This window comes from Chrysochloris asiatica, unplaced genomic scaffold (assembly GCF_000296735.1).
Source record: "Chrysochloris asiatica unplaced genomic scaffold, ChrAsi1.0 scaffold00053, whole genome shotgun sequence".
Classification (NCBI taxonomy): Eukaryota; Metazoa; Chordata; class Mammalia; order Afrosoricida; family Chrysochloridae; genus Chrysochloris; species Chrysochloris asiatica.
The window spans coordinates 12,106,272-12,127,986 of NW_006408571.1; the positions used below are offsets into that span (position 1 = coordinate 12,106,272).

Sequence of the window (21,715 nt, forward strand, 5' to 3'; positions counted from 1 at the left end):
TTGCAGTTCAGTCTGACCTTATGGTTGAGTGCTGAGCTTACAGAGCCATGCCAAGAGTCCTTGTTTTAATTTAAATACATATATATCTGGGTTGAATTCTGGGTGGTGTTGTCTTGTATGGTAATCTCAGGTTGTTGTCTGCTGCTGTTGGTTGTCAGTCCAAAGAACACCCTTTAGCATTTTTATAAAGTTGGTCTGGTCATTACAAATTCCTTTAACTTCTGCTTACCAGGGTATGTCCTAATTATGCCATCTTATTTGAGGTACAGTTTTGCTGGGCATTATTTGTTGACAATTTTTTTTTCTTTCATAGTTTTGTATATGTCATCCCATTGCCTTCTGTCGGAATGGCTTCTGGTGAGAAATCAGAACTTAGTTTTATTGGTTCTCCTTTGTAGGTCACTTTTTGTTTTTCCCGAGCTGCTCCCAGAATTCCTTCCTTATCTTTGAATTTAGAAAGTTTGATTATGATATGTCTTGGGGATTTTCTTTTGGGATCTGTCCTGTTTGGGCTTCATTCAGCTTCTTGTAAATTGTCCCTCTTCATGGTGTCCAAAGAAAGTTGAAGAATTATGTGGGACACCATGAAGAGGAACAACTTACAAGTGATCAGAATTACGATACAGAAAAAGACAAAGCACACAGAAGATTGTCAAAGAGTTGTTGGATGAAAACTTCCCTAACATCATGAAAGACAAGAAGGTAAGCATACTAGAAGCTGAATGAAGCCCAAACAGGACAGATCCCCAAAGAAAATCACCAAGACATATCATAGTCAAACTTTCCAAATTCAAACAATCTTTCTGATTGTTCTTCTAGCATACTAGTATTGATTTATCTTCAAGCTCACGAATGCAGGATTCTATTGCTTTGTATCTACTTGCTTGCCATTTCAATGTATTGTCCATTTCTGAGATCTTAGCATTAATCTTCTGGATTTTTAATCACAGGTTTTGCATTGTTTCAAAATGTACATTTATTTTGTCTGTTCTTGTAATATTTTCCTGAATTCTTCTTAAGCTTTTTTTATTGAGTTCTCTTTGGTTTCCTCTATCTCTAGCGATCTTTTGAAGGTACCTAATTAGCATTCTTTTGAATTCTTTTTCAGTTAGTTCCATTACGTTTTCTTCTTCAGAAATGTTTTCTGGCTCTACATCTTAGTCATTTATTTGATCCATTCTCTCTTGTTTCTCTGTGTGTGCTAAAATTGTTGTCTCTGGGTCATTTTGGGGTGTTTGTATTTGTAAAAACAAACAGTGCAGTTGTTGGACCTGGAGGGGTGGAATCTCTTGTGGACGCCTGCAATTCCAGGAACTCATAAGGTAGTTGTGGACAGGATGTGACAGCAGAGTTCCTGGCCCTAAATGGAATTCCTGCTGAACTTGGTGTTATCTACGTTCAGGGCACTCAGTCTAGAAGTTGTTGGTGGGGGCCCTTGATGAAGCTGGTTTCAGTGTCTGTTAGGACCACAGAGAATCTAGGGGCAGGGTGACTAGTTAAATGCTGGTTTGGTGACTCTGCAGGTTTCATAAGTCTGGAGCCAAGCCCCACCTGAGTCCAGGCACCAAAGCAGCACACCAAAGCCATACAGCCGGCCCCTGACTCACACTGGTGTGGTTCCCAACTACGTGCCTCCAAACTCCTGTATAGCCGGGTCTGTGCTGGGTTGGATGAGAGTGGGAGCTGGCCATACCTCTAATCACCAGGGGAGCATGGGCGCATACCTCTTGAAATCATTGAACATCATGTGAATAATCATGAACATCAATCATTTCTTTTTGGCACAGTGATTCTGTGCATTCCCTCTATCTTCTTCTCTTTTTTTAAAAAAAGTTTTTATTGTCAATTATGTGGGTTTACATGGGAGAAGATCAGTTTTGCATTCATCCTATCATATTTCATTTCATTACAATGATTACAATCCCCTCCACGCATCATCAAACAACCAAAGTGTACACCCCACGTGCCTCCTCCCAGCTGTCAGCACACAGCCCCTCTCCCTCCCTGAGTCCAGTGTCCCCAGCCACTCTATCTGTCCACGTCATTGTCTCTGCCTCCATTTCTGGCATCACTGCTTCTCTTGGTAGGGTCCTGCACTTCGCTCTTCTCACTTGATGGTCCCAGGGACCTCCGCTCTTGGACTACAAAATCAGTCACTCCCCTCTTTTTATTACAGAATATCTACCTTTACATTTCCAACCCTCACAGTCAGTCCTGATAGCAATTATTCACTATTGTGCTGCACAAGTCTTATCCCCATCTCCTTTCATTAGCCCCGTCCCAACAGGTTGGAAATCATTCAGTGGAGATTCTACCTACCCCTGCCCATTCTGAAACTAGGCTCCCTCTTGAAAGCTTGTAAGCCAGTCTCTTCTTGCCTTTGTAGCCCTCCCCGCCATTTTGGGTAGCCAATGTCTAAGTTGCCCATCCCTGTCAACCCTGTGTACCTATGGGGTGGGAGTGAGTGATCCTCACTGTAAAGATTTGTTCCCTTATTTGAGCTACTACATCCAAAAGTATAGGTAAAGTTCATCAAATTGTAGCATGTTACTCTTTTTTTTCCTTTTCTTTCTTCTTTTAGTCGAGTTCTGATCATCGAGACATTGAAACCTGGTCAGGTGGATACTATCTGCAAGTATGGGTGTTCTTGTGCATCTCCCCTCACTTCATATCAGCTGGATGCATCGCTCTCCACTCTAGTCTTCTGTGGCCATGTCACTGCTTCTTGGACCAGGAGTCCCTGGGTCTTGCCATACTACTGGCCAATCAGGTCTCCATCCAGGTTCACAGGAGTCTATTGAATATGGTTGGACTTAGCTCCCAACTTCATTGCTGTTTTTCCCCCTCTTTCCCTTATCAGTGACCAACGTGGTCACCTCTGTCTTCTTTTGATGCTTCCTGCATAATTCAGTATTTGCTCCTAGTACTGAGACAACTTATCTGTAGCCACCACTGATTGCAGAGGCATGCTTAATATTTTGTTTGGAGTAAGCTCATGCATATATGAACTGGAACTCTAGAAGGAGTTCTTATTAACTTAGTAGATCTTGGCGACTTTGTCTATACTGGATAATGGTGGTAGTGTGTGCCATTAAGTTGGCTCCCACTCAAAGACACTTTGCATAGGGTTTCTGAGAGTGGCTGGTGGGTTTGAACAAATAACCTTCTGGTTAGCAGTCCAGTGCTGATCCTGCAGTACCACATGAAGGCTGCTGGATTTATTATTGTTGTTAAGTGCCATTGAGTGGGTTCTGACTCATAACGACCCTGTATAGGGTTTCTTGTGAGCGGCTGGTAGGTTTGAACCATCAACCTTGTGATTAGCAGCCCAGTGAATATCCTACCGTGCCACACCAGGTCTTTTCCAACCATATAGGTTCATTGTCTATTGGACCTAAGTGGCAGCAGCATCGCTTCCTTTCCCTCACTTCTTTTTAACAGGTACATACTGTGCTATACAGATGAGGAAGTGGTATTTATTGTTCACTGTTTATGATTGTAAACATTTGTAACCAATTGCTAAAGAATGGTTTGAGGGGAAGCAAGTGAACTTTTTTTTTTTTTTTTAATCTTTAATTTTGCCTTTTATTGTTTCCAATTTATGTTTCTCTTTTTAAAAAAATTTTTATTGTGAGTTGAGTGACAGTTTACAGACAAGATCATCAGCTTTATATTCAGCAAATTATACACTTTGTTTCATCTCAATAATTACATTCCCCTCCCTGCAACAATAGGAAGGTGAACTTTTGGAAAGGAGAAATAAAAAAAATAAAAGGACTACATTTAATTTTTTCATGTAGGCTACTAAAAAGTGGATCTGTTTTAATGTCTCCAGGCTTGATAATTTGTATATTGTTTCAGTGTTTTTCTTTTGTTCAAATATATATTGTACTTGATTTTTTAAAAGATGAGTTTTTTTTGGAAGTTGTTATAGTAAATATAAATATATAAAATAACAATATACCATTAATTTTTAAAGTAAGTTATTCATTTGTTTACTCATTCAACTAATATTTGAGCATCTAATCTTTTCCAGAGATGAAAAACAATGAATTTTGAGCTTCTTGATATCTCAAGGCTTAACATTTATTGTAAACTGATCCTTTGAGCTGCTCTGTTTTTGCTAAAAGGAAAGTAGCATTTAGAAAAATGATTACGAAAAAGTTGCATAGAAATAATGTAATTTTTTGAATCACACATGTTGTGGTTTGAATCCTGACTCATCTACTTACAAGGTCATGCTTCATGACCTTGACCAGATTCTTTAACTTCTCTGAAGTTCAGTTTTCTCACCTACAAAATAGAACAGTGGGAATAATAGCTTTTTTGGGGTGAAAATTTTAGATAATGTGGTGGCAAGAACCAAGCCTTATAAAAAATTAGACCACCCTCTTAACTTTGGTCATTAAGACTGAGTAGTTTTTTTCTCCTGGTAATTAAATTAGTATCTGCTCATGTGGTTTCTTTCTTTTGTTCTTGTGATAGATATCCCAGAAGAGGAAGCCAGATATTGGACTTACAAATTGGAGCAAATCAATTTCTTGGGGACCGACAATGAGGTAGATACTGACTTACCTGCAATATAGAGAGATGGGAATAATCCCTGGTATTTTTATCTTGTACAGGAAAGCATCTTGACCCCTAAAAGATGAAATAATTACAGCTGCATTAAAGAAAAGCAGCTTTTCGTGCTTGAAAATTAATTAGAAACCTCTGTCTTTTCCTATTCTTCTCACCTGCCCCCAGAATAGTTGACTCAACAATTGACAGTCTCCTTGCTCTATCTAAACAATTGGGAAGGGTACTTGTACCAGGGAAGGTATCTTTTTTGTTACACAAATGAGCAGAAGGCGTTTGTTATGCTTTCTCCCAGAGTTGCGGATATATGTCCTTATTTGTGTGCTCTTGTAAGGACTGTTTGGACTGTCATATTGCTTGGTCTTGCTGTCCTAGCTTGCGTTCTCCAGAGAGGGGTACGACAGAGAGGCCAACACAATCAGTTCAACCTGGGGCACCAGCAATGGGGAATAGAGAAGGAAGGATAATTTGTTTTTGTTATTAGTGGTAGAGGGAGAAGATAATAAGGCTGTTCACTTTTGGACACGTTGACTATTAGAAGATAGGTCTAATTACAATAATAAAATGAAACCTATGCATACCCATCTCTAAAATTAAATAATTTCCATGATTGTATCATACTTGTCACAAAATGGTTTTAAAAATATTGAAGATATTTTGTAGAATATTTTAATAGTTCCCATACACAGTAACCTTTTGGGTCTGGGAACATTGAGTCAAGATTGACCTAGCCTCTCCCACCTTAGAGTTAGAATTATTGTCATTCCCTCCCTAGAAACACTTTATGTAGGATCAGTTCTTTCCATTTGTAAATTTTAATTGTTTTTCTATTACTTCTTTTCATTGATTATATGCTTAAAGAAACCTTTTACTATAAAATAGAGCATTGATACAGACCTTTGTAACCTTCATCCAGGTCAAGAAATAAGACTTCATCAGCTACCACAGAACCTGTCCATATGCTTAATTCCAGTAGCAACACGGATGGTTTCTCTAAAAGTAACCACTGTCCTTAAGTTCGCAGCAATCGTTTCTCAGAATTTCTATAGTTTTATCACCCAAGTGGTTATCTCTAAAACCACAGTTTATACTTGTTATTTTTAAAGTCTATTTTAATCCAGAGTTCTCTTTCTCTCTTTAATGGTTTCCTTTCTTTCTGTTAGTACAAGGTTTTCTAGGCTCATCTTGAACATTTCCTGCCCATTATTCAAGATTCACGGGTCATTTTATAGGAAAGTGATATTTCAGAGCCACAGTCTGGATGCTAGCATTGCAAAGTACTACTGGACAGACTAGGAAAAAAAAAAAAAAGATTTATATATGATGAAATGCCTCATGGGTTCATGATTATACTTCTGTTCAAATTCAGGCCTCCTAGTTTTACTTAACCATTTCTATCTTACCTTTGGTTTTCTTATTTTTTTCACCCCAAGAATCTTAGTTCCTAAAGAAATAGGGATTATAGAATTAAAATATCCCATAATTTCTCACTTGTTTTGTCCCAAACTACACTAGTGGATATGAGGTACTGCTTAAATACATAATTTTATTTAATCCTCACATTATCGTCAATAAGTTTTGAGCCTTTTGGTGATATTATCATGTTGTTTAATTTGTACTTCTGATTATTCTCTATTGGAAATAGTAATAGCAGCGTCTACCTCTGATATCTGTACCATGGCATTTTGCTTGTAAAATACTTAACATATGAAAGTACTTTTATATATAAAAAATATATTGTGCTTTGAATACAGCCGCTTGAAATGTCCTGTACCACTAATACTCCTATGTAAGCCACCACCAACTTTTTGTCTGGATTATTGCAATGATTGATTTCCTTCTTCATTCTCTACAGTGCCTCTCACACAGTAATTAGAATACTCTTTTAAAAGTGTAAATTTAGTCACATCCCTCTTGTTTAAAATCCTAAATGGCTTCCCAGCACACTAAGGTAAAACTCAAACTCTTTATAGTGATTTACAAACCCTGTTCCTGCAGTGGCGAGAACAAGACCTGGAACATAGTAGGTACTCAATACATATTTGTTCCTTTCACTTATGCCATACATTGACAGTTTTAGAGAGGTGCTGACTTGCCTAGTATCTCACAGCTTAGTACGTGACAGAGTTAGGATAAGGACCCCAAGTCTCATATTTGCAAGTCACTTGGCCAACTTCTATGTTTCTAGTTCTACTCCAGTGGGCTCTGAACTAAATTATTCTTACAATAACCCTTTATCTACATACCTCCATTAATTTACTTATGCCTTTTCTTTTTTGTTTTGCCTTTCCAAATCCTTCCCATCTTCAAAACTTGCACTTAATTCTGTTTCCCTTTATAAATATTTTCTTATGGCTTCAGTATCCTCTATTTGTTCTTTTGGTCAGGTGATTTGGAGAGAGTAGTGGAGTTCTGGTGTGGTGCTGCAGGATACATCGCCCACAAAGTCAATTTGAACTGCAAATTTGGTGGTTCAAACCCACCAGCCACTCCTTGGAAACCCTATTCCGGGGTTGCTATGAATTGGAACCAACTCCATGGCACTTAACAACAGCAAGTGCCTAAGTGGAAAGTGGGAAGGGAACTCTAGTAGATATGAAATACTGCAGTACATGCTTAGGTACGTGATTTACATCTCACATTACCTTGTGAGGTAAGAAACGCTAGTACTTTTTAAAAAATAGGAGACTACAGCCTGGTGTGGTGCTGTGGGCTAATGCGTCAGACTGCAAAGTCTGCAAGGTTGGTGGTTCAAGCTCACCAGTTGCTCCTTGGAAACCCTACACAGGTTCGCTATGGGTTGGAATTGACTTGATGACACGTCACAACAACAACACAGCTTCAGAGATTTTCGGTTACATCACTCAAATGAGGAAATTATCCACACTAGCCACAGGAAACCTCAGAGGACTGTGAAGTAAATAATTGAAGGCTTTTAAGGCCTAGCCTGGGAGGTACCCAGGTACCTTTGGTCAGAACAGTCTCTGCTAGTCTGCTTTCCTCTGTCTCAGTGGGCCAGTGCTTTGTCAGATTACTCTGGTCTGTATGTCGGGATCACACAGGAAACACAGCAGTAGGAGATTCTCTTTCTGCTCAATAAAAAATTTGACTCCGAACATTTAAACTTTTTGCAAGTGGCTGATTTTTTTGTTTTTTTGTCTTCTTTATCTAGGGCCTCATAATATATATATATACATTTTTTTTCTTTCTGTTTCTAGTATTCTGTTCAAGAAGAAAGACAGAGGAAGCTGTTGCCCACTGCTGCCGCCCAGTGTTGTAAGTGAGAAACTTGTCTCTGAACCTGTTTTTCGTTGGTGCCAGCCATTGGTGCCAGTTTCTCCAAACTTGTCCTTATTTTGCGTTGGGAAGGGTGGAGATGTGTATGGAAACAAATTTTGCAGAAACATGTCCGTTCAGGCCCAGTACCTCCAATGATTAAGTTTAGGAGAAGATCTTTTGATTGTATGTGTCTGATGGAAGGGCAATGGTGCTCATCTTTTTATCGCCATTTATAGCTTTTACCCCTGGGGAAATGGTTTTAGCCCCTTCACCTTGATTTACTTTTTGTTAAGGCTCAAATTAAATGTCACTGCCTATGGGAAGTCTTCCTCTTTCCTTCTTCTCCCAAGTCTAGATTAGGTGTGTCTCCTCTGTGCTTCCATACCACTCTGGGTCCAGTTCACTTTATAACCTGTATATTATAATCTGTGTATATTTCCTTCACAAAACATGACTTTCTCAAGGAATAGACATTCTTCCATTTGAAAAAATTTTAACATTTGGCACAATACTTGATATATAGCAACCTTTAGTAAAATTTGATAAATGATTAAGTGAGTGAAAGAATTTGCCAGTTCTCCTGTGGTTAATTTGCTCAGAACTCACATATTCTTTCTTCTGCGCTGTGCATTGTTGGTCTATTGCTTCTGTCTTGTCACTGTCCCTCAAAACAGCCTGAGGAGACACTGAAGGGGACTGACTTAGAATTGGTTCTGTTTTACTTTTTAGCCTGGGATGTGTGTGTGTGTGTGTTGTGTTTCTTTGTGTTGTATAGTATTTCTAAATCTAACTACAAACTTGGTCTGCTGCAGGTTGAAGTGGTGGTGGTGTTCTTGTACTACTACTGATAAAAAATCCTAGCAGCTAATGTGTATTGGGTATGCTCTTATAATGGGCAACAATATTCTGAGAGCTTAAATGTGTTTACTTATTTAATCCTCACAGCAACCTTAAGTAATTGGTCTTACTGTTTCCCCCAGTAGTCACATGAAGAAACTGAGACATAAAGAGATTGAGTAGCTTGCTGCAAGTCCCTGTCACTAAGGGAACAATGGAAAATCTAAGAAAATACTTAGAATGTAATGCTAAACAAGGTTGGCAGTTGGAAACTCTATTTAGTTGTATTTGTTAAGTGCCATCGAGTCAGTTCTGACTCATAGCGACCCTGTATAGGATTTCTGAGGAACAGCTGGTTAGCTTGAACCACCTACCGTGCGGTTGAAACAGACCTTGCAGTCCAGTGCATTAACCTGCAGCGCCAAAGGTTTGCTGTACAGGGTTGCTATGAGTCAGAACTGACTCAACAGCATAACAATAACAGTATGCATGTGGGAGCACCGAGCCTCTGTAGTATAAGCACTGGACTGCAAACTGCATGGTTGGCAGCTTGAATCCACTAGCCATTCCTTGAAAGAAAGATGAGGTTTTTTGCTCCCGTAAAGATTTACAACCTTGGAAACCCTATGCAGGATCTCTATGAGTCAGAAGCAACTCAGTGGTACTTAACAGTAACAAAACAACAACACACCAGTTGGCCTATATTCTATAGATTGTGATGCTGCCTCATAAATAAATATTCCAGCTCCATAATCTTCCCAAGTGTGTATATGTGTATACAAGTGTGTATATGTGTCTATACAAGGGCACTTCAAAAAGTTCATTGAAAAATAGAATGAAAAGATAATGGAATTTTCCCATGAACGTTTGAAGCCCTTTTATATGTATAAAGTGTCATAATACGGCTTTTATACATCTCATGGGTTTGGAGGGTTCTGTTCATTGCCCACTAAAGTTAAAATTTTGCTGTGTCATTTTAAGTCCCAGTGATGTAGCATTTCAGAATGTATTGGTTTCCTCACTGGTTACAAATTCTTGGTGGCCACTTGGTTTGATGTGGCACTATAGGATAAGTACTTGGCTACTACCCACAAAGTCAACAGTTCAAACCCACCAGTTACTCCTTGGAATCCCTATATAGGGTCGCTCTGAGTCGGAACCAACTCAGTGAAAGTTACAACAACAACAAATGAAGAGTACTCCAGAGCCTTTTTTTTCCTGTTTTAAGATCAATGATCTTTTTCTGTATCTTGTTTCTAGAAAGTGATTGAACTGGGTTACAATCTAGGTATTTTCGTTTCTTAAATTCCATGTTCATTCCATTGTACCATCTCATGAGGGCATAAATCTCATGAGATAAGCTGCCATTCAGAAACAGGCTTTGCTTATTTGGTTTCTATCTTTTGCTTTATTTTAAAATTCATTCATTTATTGAATAGGTAATATGTACAAGTATACTTGGTGCAGTCATTGTTAGTCACTTCTCAGGAACCAATTGAGAAGTTTTACACTTGTGTATTCATATATGAAGTCATTAGAAATGCCTTTTGATCATTCTTTTCACTGTCTTTTTTGTCTTAGAGTCCATATACAACAAAATGTCCACAGCTACCTTGTATTTGAGATTTAATGCTTCTTGATTAGTGTCCTGTTTGGTTTCTTATAAATAGTTTCTGAGCTACTGGGAATAGGTTGTTTATTTTCTGGGTTGCTTTCCATGCCAAAGATCTGTTTTCCTGAAATCCTGACCTTGACTACAATAGGAATGTTTCCTTTGTCCTCATTCACCTTCCTGAAATGACTTTCACATGTTTGTTGCTAGATTAAGAACTTCCAGCAGTTATGTCTGTGGAATGCATTGTTTCCTTACTCATTTTTAATTTTTGATACGTACTTTGCATGATATTGTGAAATTCCCTCTTACCCAGCATACTAAATCAGTCCCTGTTTTTCTTTAAAAAAAAAAAAAAGTAACATGTTAACTCAGAAAATATCAAACAATTCAGAAATGTATACAGTAGAAAGTAAAAATAGTCATAATCTCTCCTCACCACTGTGAGATAACTACTCATAACAATTTGGTGTTCTCATCTAACATTTTAGAAATTCTTTTTTTCAAAAGAAGTTAAAGTTTAGTATGTAAAGTAATATGTGTAATACATTCAAATTTTGGAGCATAATATTGGAAATAACACCTATAAATCTACTACCCATCATTATCTTCTAGTATAGTTTTGTACTGTATTCTAAACATTTAGTTAGATTTTCTATTACTCCCAGAGTATCAGGATTGGCTTTTTTTTCCTTCAATGAAACTTGTGAGTTGCAGGGGTAGGGATGAAGGTTTTGGCTTCGTTTAGAATCTGTATGACTGTTACCTTGCTGTCTGTTCTATTAGGTATTGAGGGGTTGATACCTGGCTGCTTGGCCAGGAGGGACATTGTTACACTTGGGTCTTAGAGAAATATAACTTTTTTTTTCTGAAAAAAGAGAAAATTAATATTGAAAGAACATGTAATTTGCAGTATTTGCTGAAAGATGGCATCCTTTTTCTTCTGGTTGAAAATTACTTTCTCTATAGCTTGTCAATTCCTGGGGTGCATCTGTAATTAAGTCAGACACATATTCAGACCACTGAGACTTGAGGTTGGCAATAACTAAAGCTTTGTCAGCTATTTTTAAGGTAATTTATAAGCGTCAGAGTTCTCATGTTTATCCTTGTTTGAAATGAAGACATTTTAGCAGATGCCAACTGGAGACAATTGTTACACTTTCCTTAATTTTCCTTGTGAGGCTTTAAGACTCCAGATCAGCATTACAGAAAATAAATCCTAAGCCCCTGAGTACAAGGGAGCCTATCCACTACAGTTTTTTGTTTCCTTCTCCCAAAGGATTCTATATTTTCCTGTACTTATTGAATGGGTGCATAAGCCATAGAGAGTTTATTTGTGAGGCCAGGGAGGAATTAGTGGGAGAATGCAAAAAGAAGAAAAAACCTGGATCATAAAGTTGATTCAGGTCAGAAGAGGCCAAGTATACAAATGCAACACCTTAAGTATGCTATTTATAAAGATGCTTAGCAGATGCATAGTAATATCCTGGAAATAGAGAGGAAAGTGCTAAGGTAGCAGAGGAAGAAGCAAATGATTGTTGTGATGTTGTTAGTGCTATTAAGTTGGTTCTGACTAATAACAACTCTATATGCAATAGAACATAAAACTGCCTAGATCTAGCGCCATCCTCACAATTGTTATGTTTGAGCCCATTGTTGCTGCCATTGTGTCAATTCATGTTATTTGGTGTATTACTCTTTTTTGTTGACCCTCTACTTTACCAAGCATGATGTTCTTCTCCAGGAATTGGTCCTGCCTGACAACTTGTCCAAACTAAGATGACGTCTCATCATTGTTGCTTCCAGGGAGCAGTCTAGCTGTACTTTCAAAACAGATTTGTTTGTTCTTCTGGAAGTGCCTGGTACTTCCAACAGTCTTCACCAACACCACAATTCAAATGCATGGATTCTTTTCTGGTCTCCGTATTCATTGTCCAACTTTTACATGCATATGAGGCAATTGAAAATACCATGGCTTGGGTCCAGGTATACCTTAGTATTCAGACTGACATCTTTGCTCTTGAATACTTTAAAGAGGTCTTTTGCAGCACATTTGCCTATTGGAACACATTGTTTGATTTCTTGACTGCTGTGTCCATGAGTTTTGATTGTGAATCCAAGTAAAATGAAGTCTTTGACACCTTCAATCTTTTCTCCATTTATTATATGTCATTTATTGGTCCAATTGTGAGGATTTTCATTTCCTTTTACATTGAGGTGCAATGCATCTGAAGGCTGTGGTCTTGGATCTTCATCAGTAAGTATTTCAAGTCCTCTTCATTGCCAGCAAGGAAGGCCATGTCACCTACATGCTATTAATGAACCTTCCTCCAATCCTGATGCCACATTCTTCTTCATATGATCCATCTTCTTGGATTATTTGCTCAGCATACAAATGAAATAAGTACAGTGAACATATACAACCTGGAAGCATTACTTTACTAATTTTAAACCACCCAGTATCTCCTTGTTCTGTTTGAATGACTGCCTCTTGGTCTATGTACAGGTTCTGAGCACAATGAAGTATTCTAAAGTTCTGATTCTTGGCAATGTTATCCACAGTTTGTTGTGATACACATAGTCAAAAGTTTTTGCACAGTCAATAAAGCACAAGTAAACATTTTCTGGTATTCTCTGCTTTCAGCCAAGATCCATCTGATGTCCACAATTGATATCCCTTATTCCATATCCTCTTCTGAATCTGACTTTAATTTCTAGCAGTTCACTGTTAATGTACCGTTGCAAACCTTTTTGAATTTTCTTTAGAAAAGTTTTATTTGCATGTGATATTAATGATATTGTTAAATGATTTCCTCATTCTGTTGGGTCATCTTTCTTTGGGATGGGCACAAATCAGGTACTCTTCCAATAGGTTGGCCACGTAGCTGCCTTCTAATTTTCTTGGCATAGAGAAGTTAGCTCCCCTGGCACTGCATCAATTTGTTGAAACATTTAAATTTGTATTGTTTCAATTCCTGGAGCCTTGTTTTTTGCTAATGCCTTCAGTGCAGCTTGAGTTTCTTCTTTAAATACCATCAATTTTTAATCATATGCTGCCTATTGAAATGATTGAGCATTAAGCAATCCTTTTTGGTACAGTGACTCTGTATTCCTTCCATCTTCTTTGAATGCTTCCTGCTCATTCAGTATTTTGTCCTTAGAATCCTCCAATAATGCAACTTGAGGCTTGACTTTTTTCTTTACTTTTTTCAGTTTGAAGATTGCTGAACTTGTTCTTCTCTTCTGGTGTTCTGGCTCCAGGTTTTTGCACATTTCAGATTTGACTTTGCCTTCTGTGCTATGCTTCAAATTTTATATTTAGCTCTGCTCTTTTACTTCATCATTTTTTCCAGGTGCTTTAGCTCCTTTACATTCAAGAGCAAGTTTCACAGTCTCTCTCTCTCTTTTTTTTTTCTTTTAACTAGACAAAGAACTTTATTAACAGTTGTCTCAAATTTGTTCCCAGGCTTCTTCAGCGTAATTGGCTGCTGAGAATTAATCACATATAATCAAAAACTGAAAAGAACTGCAATGTCCAAAGAGCTTGGGCTTAAAAATACTAGAGACCTAGATTTTATCTACATCCATAAACAAAACAAATGAAAAAAGCAGTCATAATATAAAATAGCAGCTCCAAGTAGCTCTTCAAGTTTTATCTTCTTCAGACATTAACTGTAATCAGTTAGTCTCCTTCTTGGATGCCTCATCAAAAATTTCCACAAGATCTGGGACTTCATCATCATCCTTTCCAGTAGCAAGTGGTGCTTTTCCATCCACAGATTGTGTGGGCAGAGCTTCAGCCAGTCTTCTTAAACAAGTCAGACTGTCTGCGCCAAACTGGTTTCAGATGCTGGGGAGCATGCTTTGTCTCATGCTGTCAGCTGCTTTGTCTCAGCATGGCCAGTAATAGTGAAAGTGTTGGCTGCCAGAGATGCCTGAACTTTAGGATTGTTAAAGTGGATCACTGTGCCTTGGTTTGTGAACATATACACCTCTTCAATACCAGAGAGATTATTTACTCCCAATTTCTTTAAGGAGAACTGAAGTTTTTTTATCATCTGCTATGGCTGTTCTTATAAACTACTTTCTTCTTTTTACGAGCAGTTCCTTTTCCACCAATGCACACTTATGCCTGCAGTTTGGCGAGTGCTTCCTGATTCATGATCATTTTTTTCATCTCGTCGGAGTGGAAATGGGGCTGCTCAGGGGACTAGGGCTGGCTCAGGAGGTCTTTGGCAGACCAGCTGAGATTAGGCGCACACACGCTGGGATGAAAGATGGCAGCTTCAGAGTCTCTTTTGATACTCATTTTGGTCTTTTCTATCTTTTTAATGATCCTTTTTGCCTTCATGTATGTGGTTCTTGATATCATTCCTCAAATAATCAAGGAAGACATAAAGTTTGTTCCATAAGTCTTTTCAGAAGAAAAAATTTAGAGATGTCTTAAACATTTTAATTTTATTTTATTGTGAATTAGGTATGGCACTTTAGGATAAGCACTGGACTGCTAGCTATAGGTCAGAGGTTCAAACCTACCAGTCACTCCTTGGAAACTCTATACAGAGTCACTGTGAGTTGGAACCAACATGATGACATTTAACAACAGCAACAAGAAGTAGATAAAGGTTTACGGAGCAAATCAGTTTTCTATTTAATAATTCATGCACACTTTGTTTTAGAGATGACTTCTGAAGGAGATAATTGGAATGTGTTAATTGAATGTAGGATAATAAAAAATATGAAGAGAAGATGCCAAATTACATGCAAGGACTATTGTCTTCTCATGTTGGCCTTGCTGATCTACAGAAGGAAATGTGCATCTTCATAGTACACAGTTTCCTTTGAAGAGCTAGCACATAAAGGGCTAGCCCAATTGGGCAGATTCTTCCTTTGGGGGATCTTTTCTTCCTTGGCTTCAGATACCTGTTCTTCTTGTCACTTACTGCTCTCTATCCTTTAAATCAATTGTGGAACTGAAAATCTTGTGCCACATAAGCAAAATTTTGGTGTTGGAAATGTAATGGAGGACAAAAAAATTTTTTTTTAAATTGCTCTGACTAAAGACCTATGTTGGAGGAAGGGAAAATCTGATGCTATAGTTTACTTTCCTTTACTGACCTAGTGCCACATACCCTGCAGGTAAATAGGATGCTTGGTTGACCTCTACCCTATAGTTTCCCCCATTTGCAAAATCCTAGAAGGTAGAGGTCCAAAGCTCATATCTTGCCTTTACCATTCTCTTTTACCATTTACCACTTTCACGTGAGCCTCCTATTCTGATTCTTGGGTTAAAGCATCCTAATCATTCTGGTGTTCCCTAGGTAGCTGATACTTGTTTACCTCATACTTTGGACTTTCCTCCATTGCCCCCCCCCCTTTTAAAAGGAAATGTATGTAAGGTACAATTCAAAAGACACAAAAATGTATGCTCTGAGACACAAGTTTCCCCCCCTACTTTTTATTTTTATTTATTTATTTATTTAAATTTAAGGTTTTTATTTTGGATTGAGTGAAAGTTTACAGGGCGCAACATCAGTTTCACATTCAACCATTCATATAACTTGTTTCATTACATTGATTCTAATCCCCTCCATATACCACAGTTAACAGTGTTTCTCTCTATCCTCTTTAGCTTTTTTTTTGCCTTTTTGGACTTTACCGTCTCGGCTTCTATGGAAGGTTTTTACATTTATCTGTAGATATCCAGGGCTCATGTATGAGATTACTAGCAAGCATATTGAATAATCAGATGAGGGCCAGTTTGCTATGTCTGCTAGGTGACCAAAGTCTGATCCTCAGAGCCTATGGTTCCCCCCCTACTTTTTAGCTATGCAGTTTCTGCCTAGAAGCAATCAAAATTTCCCATTTTTGTGGGTTTCTCTAGAAGGAGTTTATGCATTTGCAAACATATGCATATATATTTTCCACCTCACAAGGGGCAACATACTCTTTTATGCCTTGCTGCTGTTTTTCATGTAACACTACTGTATCACTCTATATTGAGAAGCAGTCTTCTATTAATGTTTTTTTATAGATTAAGATGCAATTCAGAAAACTTTGCTGTTGTTGTTTAGTGTCATTGAGTTGGCTTCAACTCATAGTGACATAGGGTTTCCAAGGAGCAGCTGGTGAGTTTGAACCACCGACCTTGTGGTTCAAACCAACCTTATGGTCGCGTACTTATCCTTCAGCAACACACCAGGACTTCTAGTGTTCCATAGAGATTGGGATTTGAACCAATAAACAATGTCATGATAAATGGAGAAAAGACTAATGTTGTCAAGGATTTTATTTAACTTGGATCCACAGTCAACACCTATGGAAGCAGCAATCAAGAAATCAGACAACATATTGCATTGGGCAAATTTGCTGACTGAGAACCACAAGGTACTTGGTTTGAGCCCACCTGCCGCTCCATGGGAGAAAGATGAGGCTTTCTGTTTACGTGAAGATTTAAAGCCTCGGAAACCCTATACAGGATGTTGCTATGAGTTGTAACTGACTTGTTGTTGTTGTTGTTAGGTGACATCGAGTCGGTACTGACTCATAGCAACTCTATGCTCAACAGAACGAAACACTGCCCGATCCTGAGCCAACCTCACAATTGTTGCCATGCTTGAGCTCATTGATGCTGCCACTTTGCCAATCTGTCTCACTCCACCTTACCAAACATGATATTCTTCTCCAGAGACTGGTCCCTCCTGACAATATGTCTGAAGTATGAGAGACGAAGTTTGGCCATCCTGGCCTCCAAGGAGCACTCTGGCTGCATTTATTCTAACACAGACCTGAACTGACACATCTCAACACAGCTCAAATGGATCTTGCAGTCCAGCACATTATCCTGTAGCACCACACCAGGACTATTTATAGTAGGATAAGTGAAAAGTATGAAATGACAATTCAAAAGACAGCCTCTCCCTTATTTCCTGCTCTAACATCTTGATTCTGCACTATGCCATTTCCATCCTTCTTTATAGAAGCAAAGAATCATCTAGTTCACAGCTTTTGTTACCTTCAATCCAGGACTAGGGCTCTTAGAGACAGGAAACTCTGTTAGTTATGGACTGCTTAGAGTATTGTTATTGTTGTTATTAAGTGCCATCAAAGCGGTTCTGACTCATGGTGACCCTATATAGGGTTTCTGAGGAGAAAGTGGTGGTTTTGAACCACTGACCTTGCAGTTAGCGGTCTAGTACTTACCGTATAGCACCATACCACTTAGAGTATACAGAAAGTCTTCCTGTGGCAGGGCAGAGACTTGGTTCAGGACTTCTGTCAGTAAGAGTGGGTGATGAGTTTTATACTGGACATATGGTATCAGTGGGAGCACTTGATGCTGATTGTAGGTGTTGGGTGCTAACAAAGAAAAGAGAAACTGTAACAATATGGTTTGGCTGATAAAAATAATGTTAATTGTAGTCTTTTGATTTATTTATTTATATTTTACCTTCTTCCAGAAAGAATTTGAGTTAGCTAATTGCAGTAATTATATTAGCTTATCATCAATTCTGTTAGGTTACTATGCCTCACAATTATGTATACTATTAAATGCCACATGAATTACCAAAGTTTCATATGATTGTACCAAAGTTTTATATGATTGTAACAATAAAGTTCAGATCACTTTATTGTTTGGTATAAGTAATTATCCATTATTCCCATAAAAGCATGGTCATCTGATTTTTAATTACAGGTTTCATTGATAAACAGAGTGGTTTTTGGTACAAATATTTAAAATTATAGAATGAGCATGTTTGAGAGAACTTTCATTACACACATTGGCAACCTCTTCCTTATACTAAGGAGTTTGCTTGACACTGGGAATGTAGAGGTGAAAAGAATTTATGGCTCAAAGACACTAAATAATAAAATATATATATGGCTAAAGGCATGTTGGGTTACCACTGCAAGTTGAAATTGATTATTCAAGATGGTTTGAGGTTAGGGAGTAAGAGCTTCAGGGAAGAGCCAGAGATGAGGCCAGAGAGGCACTGAGGATCATTTAAAGAAAGGCTTGAATTCAGTACTAAGCTGCTGACATTTTATTGTAAAGATAATGAGGTAGTGGTTGTAGTGATATAAGCAGTTTGCTTTATCCTTTAAAAAATTTGTAATTGTAGCCAATAACACAGATTCATTGTCCTAAAACCATGAATTAATGTAATCATTAGTATGAATAAATTAATATAGAATGAGCAAGAAATAGGCCTTTACCTACCACCCCAGAAAGCTCTGTATATGCACCTTGCCAATTACAACCCCTTTCTCCATAACCTCTTATTCTGACATCTATGATAGCAACATCCATGCCTTTCTTTATATCTTGTTATCATCTTTCAGCATTGTTATTATTGTTAAATGTCATTGAGTTGATTCAGACTCATTGCTATTGTTAAGTGTCTTCAAGTTAGTTTTGATTCTTAACGACCGTGTATAGTGTTTCCTAGAATCAAATGGTTAGCTTGAACCACCAACCTTGTGGTTCAGATCAGCTTCGAAGCCCAGTCCATTAACCCACAGTACCATACGAGGACTCCATTCAGACTCATAATAACCCTGTTTCCCTGCTGGTGAGTTTGAATCACTGACCTTTCAGTGCAAACCAACCTATGGCCACGTGCTTATCCTACAATGTCACACCAGGACTCCACTCAACATTAGAGTCTTTTTATTTATTTAAGTTTTTATTGTGAATTGAGTGATAGTTTACATGGGAGAACATCAGCTTTACATTCATCCTATCATATTTGATTTCATTGCAATAATCACAATCCCCTCCATGCATCAACATTCAACAACATTTGCTTCCATTCCCTCTGTTTTTTTTAGATGTACATCGAAGTATTCAGGAATATATAACCATTAAAACAACCAAAGGCCTGCCCCCTGCACTACACCCCCCTCCCCACCCCCCCTCCCCCAAGTTTTCAGCACACAGTTGCTCTCCCTCTCTGGATCTAAAGTCCCCAGCTGTTCCATCGCTCCACATCATCATCTCTGCCTCCATCTCAGGCATCGCTGCTTCTCTGGGTAGGGTCCCGCTCTCTGCTCTTCTCCCTTGATGGTCTTAGGGACCTCCACTCCTCCCAGTGGTCTGTCAATTTTGTTAATCCATTCAAAGAACCAGCTTCTTGTCCTGTTGATTCTTTCTATAGTTTTTCTGTTTTCTATCTCATTTATTTCTGCTCTAATCTTTATTATTTATTTTCCTTTGGTGGCTGTAGCTTCCCTCTGTTGGTCTGTTTCTAATTGTTGTAGATGCTGTGTTAATGTGTTAATTTTGGTTCTTTTTTATTTTTGGAAGTGTTTATTTATTGCAATAAATTGTCCTCTCAGCACTGCTTTTGCCACGTCCCAAAGATTTTAGTATGTTTTGTGTTCATTCTCATTTGTTTCCAGGGACTTTGTAAGTTCACATTTAATTTCTTCTACTACCCAGTCACTTTTCAGCAGGGTGTTATTTAGTTTCCATGTGTTTGACTTTATTTCCTTGGTCTTCCTATTGTTAATTTCTAATTTAATAGCATTGTGGTCTGAGAAGATGCTTTGTAGTATTTTGATATTTGTAAATTTATGGAGATTTCTTTTGTGGCCTATGACATGGTCTATTCTGGAGAATGTTCCATGTGCACTGGAAAAGAATATATATTGTGCTGTTGTTTGGTTGAATGCTCTGTACACATCTATGAGGTCCAGTTGGCTGATTGTGTTGTTTATTTCTTCTGTGTCTTTGTCAAGTTTCTTCTGGTGGTTCTATCCATTTTTGAAAGTGGTGTATTAAAATCACCCACTATTATTGTCGATTCATCTATTTCTTTCTTCATATCTATTAGAGTTTGCTTTATATATTTTGGAGCTCCTTCATTGGGAGCATAGATATTTTATTATGGTTATGTCATCTTCATTGTTCCTTTAATCATGAGATAATGTCCATCTTTATCTATTATGCTGTTTTTTGCCTTAAAGTTTATTTTATCAAGGATTAATACTGCCACTCCTGTTCTTTTTTTTTTTATTGCAATTAGCTTGGTATGTTTTTTTTCCATCCTTTGACTTTTAATCTGTTTTTGTCTGTGTGTGTGAGATGTGTCTCTTGCAGACAGCATATTGAAGGATCTTGTTTTTTTATCCATTCTGCCTCCTCTGTCTCTTAACTGGTGCATTTAATTTGTTTACATTCAGTGTAATTATCGATAGGTATTGATTAATTGCTGCCATTATGTTTGTTTTTTTGTGGTGTTGCTGCTTTCTGTGTTCTGTGTGTTTTCCTTTGCTGAGTTCATGCTTTTTGTGTTCTTTCTTATGAGTTTCCTCATAGTTTTTATGTTCTGCTTGGATTTTCATTTTCTTGTAATATTGTGAAGTGTTAATTTTCTTTGAGGTTACCTTATAGTCCATTAATTTTTCTCTCCATTTAGTGCAGTCTGTTTTATCCTGTAATCTACCTGACCTTCTCACCATCTGGATCTCGGTTCCTACGTGTTTACCTTCTTTGACATTGTAATTGTTTTGATCATAGACTGACCTTCCAGATTCTCTGTGTTTGTTCTTATAGTTTTTTTTGTTTTGTTTTCTTGACTCTTCCTTTTGTCGATTGAGTTCTGGGAGGTGCTGCCACGTATGTCTATCTCTGGTTGTCTGTTCTTGTTGGTTCTCAGTCCACAGAATTCCTTTTAGGGGTTGGCTTTGGCAAAATCCCTTAGCTTCTGTTTATCCTGGAATGTTTTGATTACACCGTCGTGTTTGATTGATAGCTTTGCTGGATAAAGGATTCTTGGTTGGCAGTTTTTTTTCTTTCAGATATGTCTCCCCATTGCTTCCTTGCCTTGCATGGTTTCTGCTGAGAGAGCCGAGCTTAATCTGACTTACTTGCCTTTGTATGTAACACTCCTGTTTTCCCTAACAGCTTTCAGAGTGTCTCCTTATCTTTGATTTTGGAGAGCTTGATTATGATATGTCTCAGTGATTTTCTTTTGGGATCTAGCCTTCCTGGGGTTCATTGAGTGTCCTGAATTTGTATCTTTTCACTTTCCAGGATGTTAGAGAAATTTTCTTTCAGCAGTTCTTCAACTATTTCCCCTGTGGACTGTGTGATTCTTCTTGTTCTGGAATGCCAATAATTCTTAATTTATTCCTCTTTATGTTGTCCAACATGAATCTTAGACCTCTTTCAGATTTTTTAATCCTTTTTTCTGTTTGCTCTTCTATCTTATTGGTATTGAGAGATTTATCTTCCAGCTCACTGGTTCCGCCTTCCATTGCTTCTATTCTACTCCTTTGCCCTTTCAGTGTATTGTCTGTTTCAGATATTCTATTATTGATTGTTTGGACCTCTGTCTGTAGGTTTTGAATTATTTCCAATGCTATAATCTATCTTATTTGATTGTTCCTGTAGCGCTTTCCTGA

The 21,715-nt window shown here is 37.9% G+C and overlaps 1 protein-coding gene and 1 pseudogene across 2 annotated transcripts in view; one reads left to right on the plus strand and one right to left on the minus strand.

Annotated features, from left to right (window-relative positions):
• The window catches only part of UNC13B (unc-13 homolog B (C. elegans)), a 224,666-nt gene that overhangs the window by 68,974 nt on the left and 133,977 nt on the right, over window positions 1-21,715 (plus strand). For both annotated transcript variants that reach the window (XM_006863075.1, XM_006863074.1), the window contains exons 6-7: window positions 4,486-4,559; window positions 7,797-7,854. In XM_006863075.1, the coding sequence (XP_006863137.1) occupies window positions 4,486-4,559; window positions 7,797-7,854 (132 nt within the window). The remainder of the gene's footprint in view (window positions 1-4,485; window positions 4,560-7,796; window positions 7,855-21,715) is intronic.
• LOC102830591 lies at window positions 13,985-14,483 on the minus strand (annotated as a pseudogene).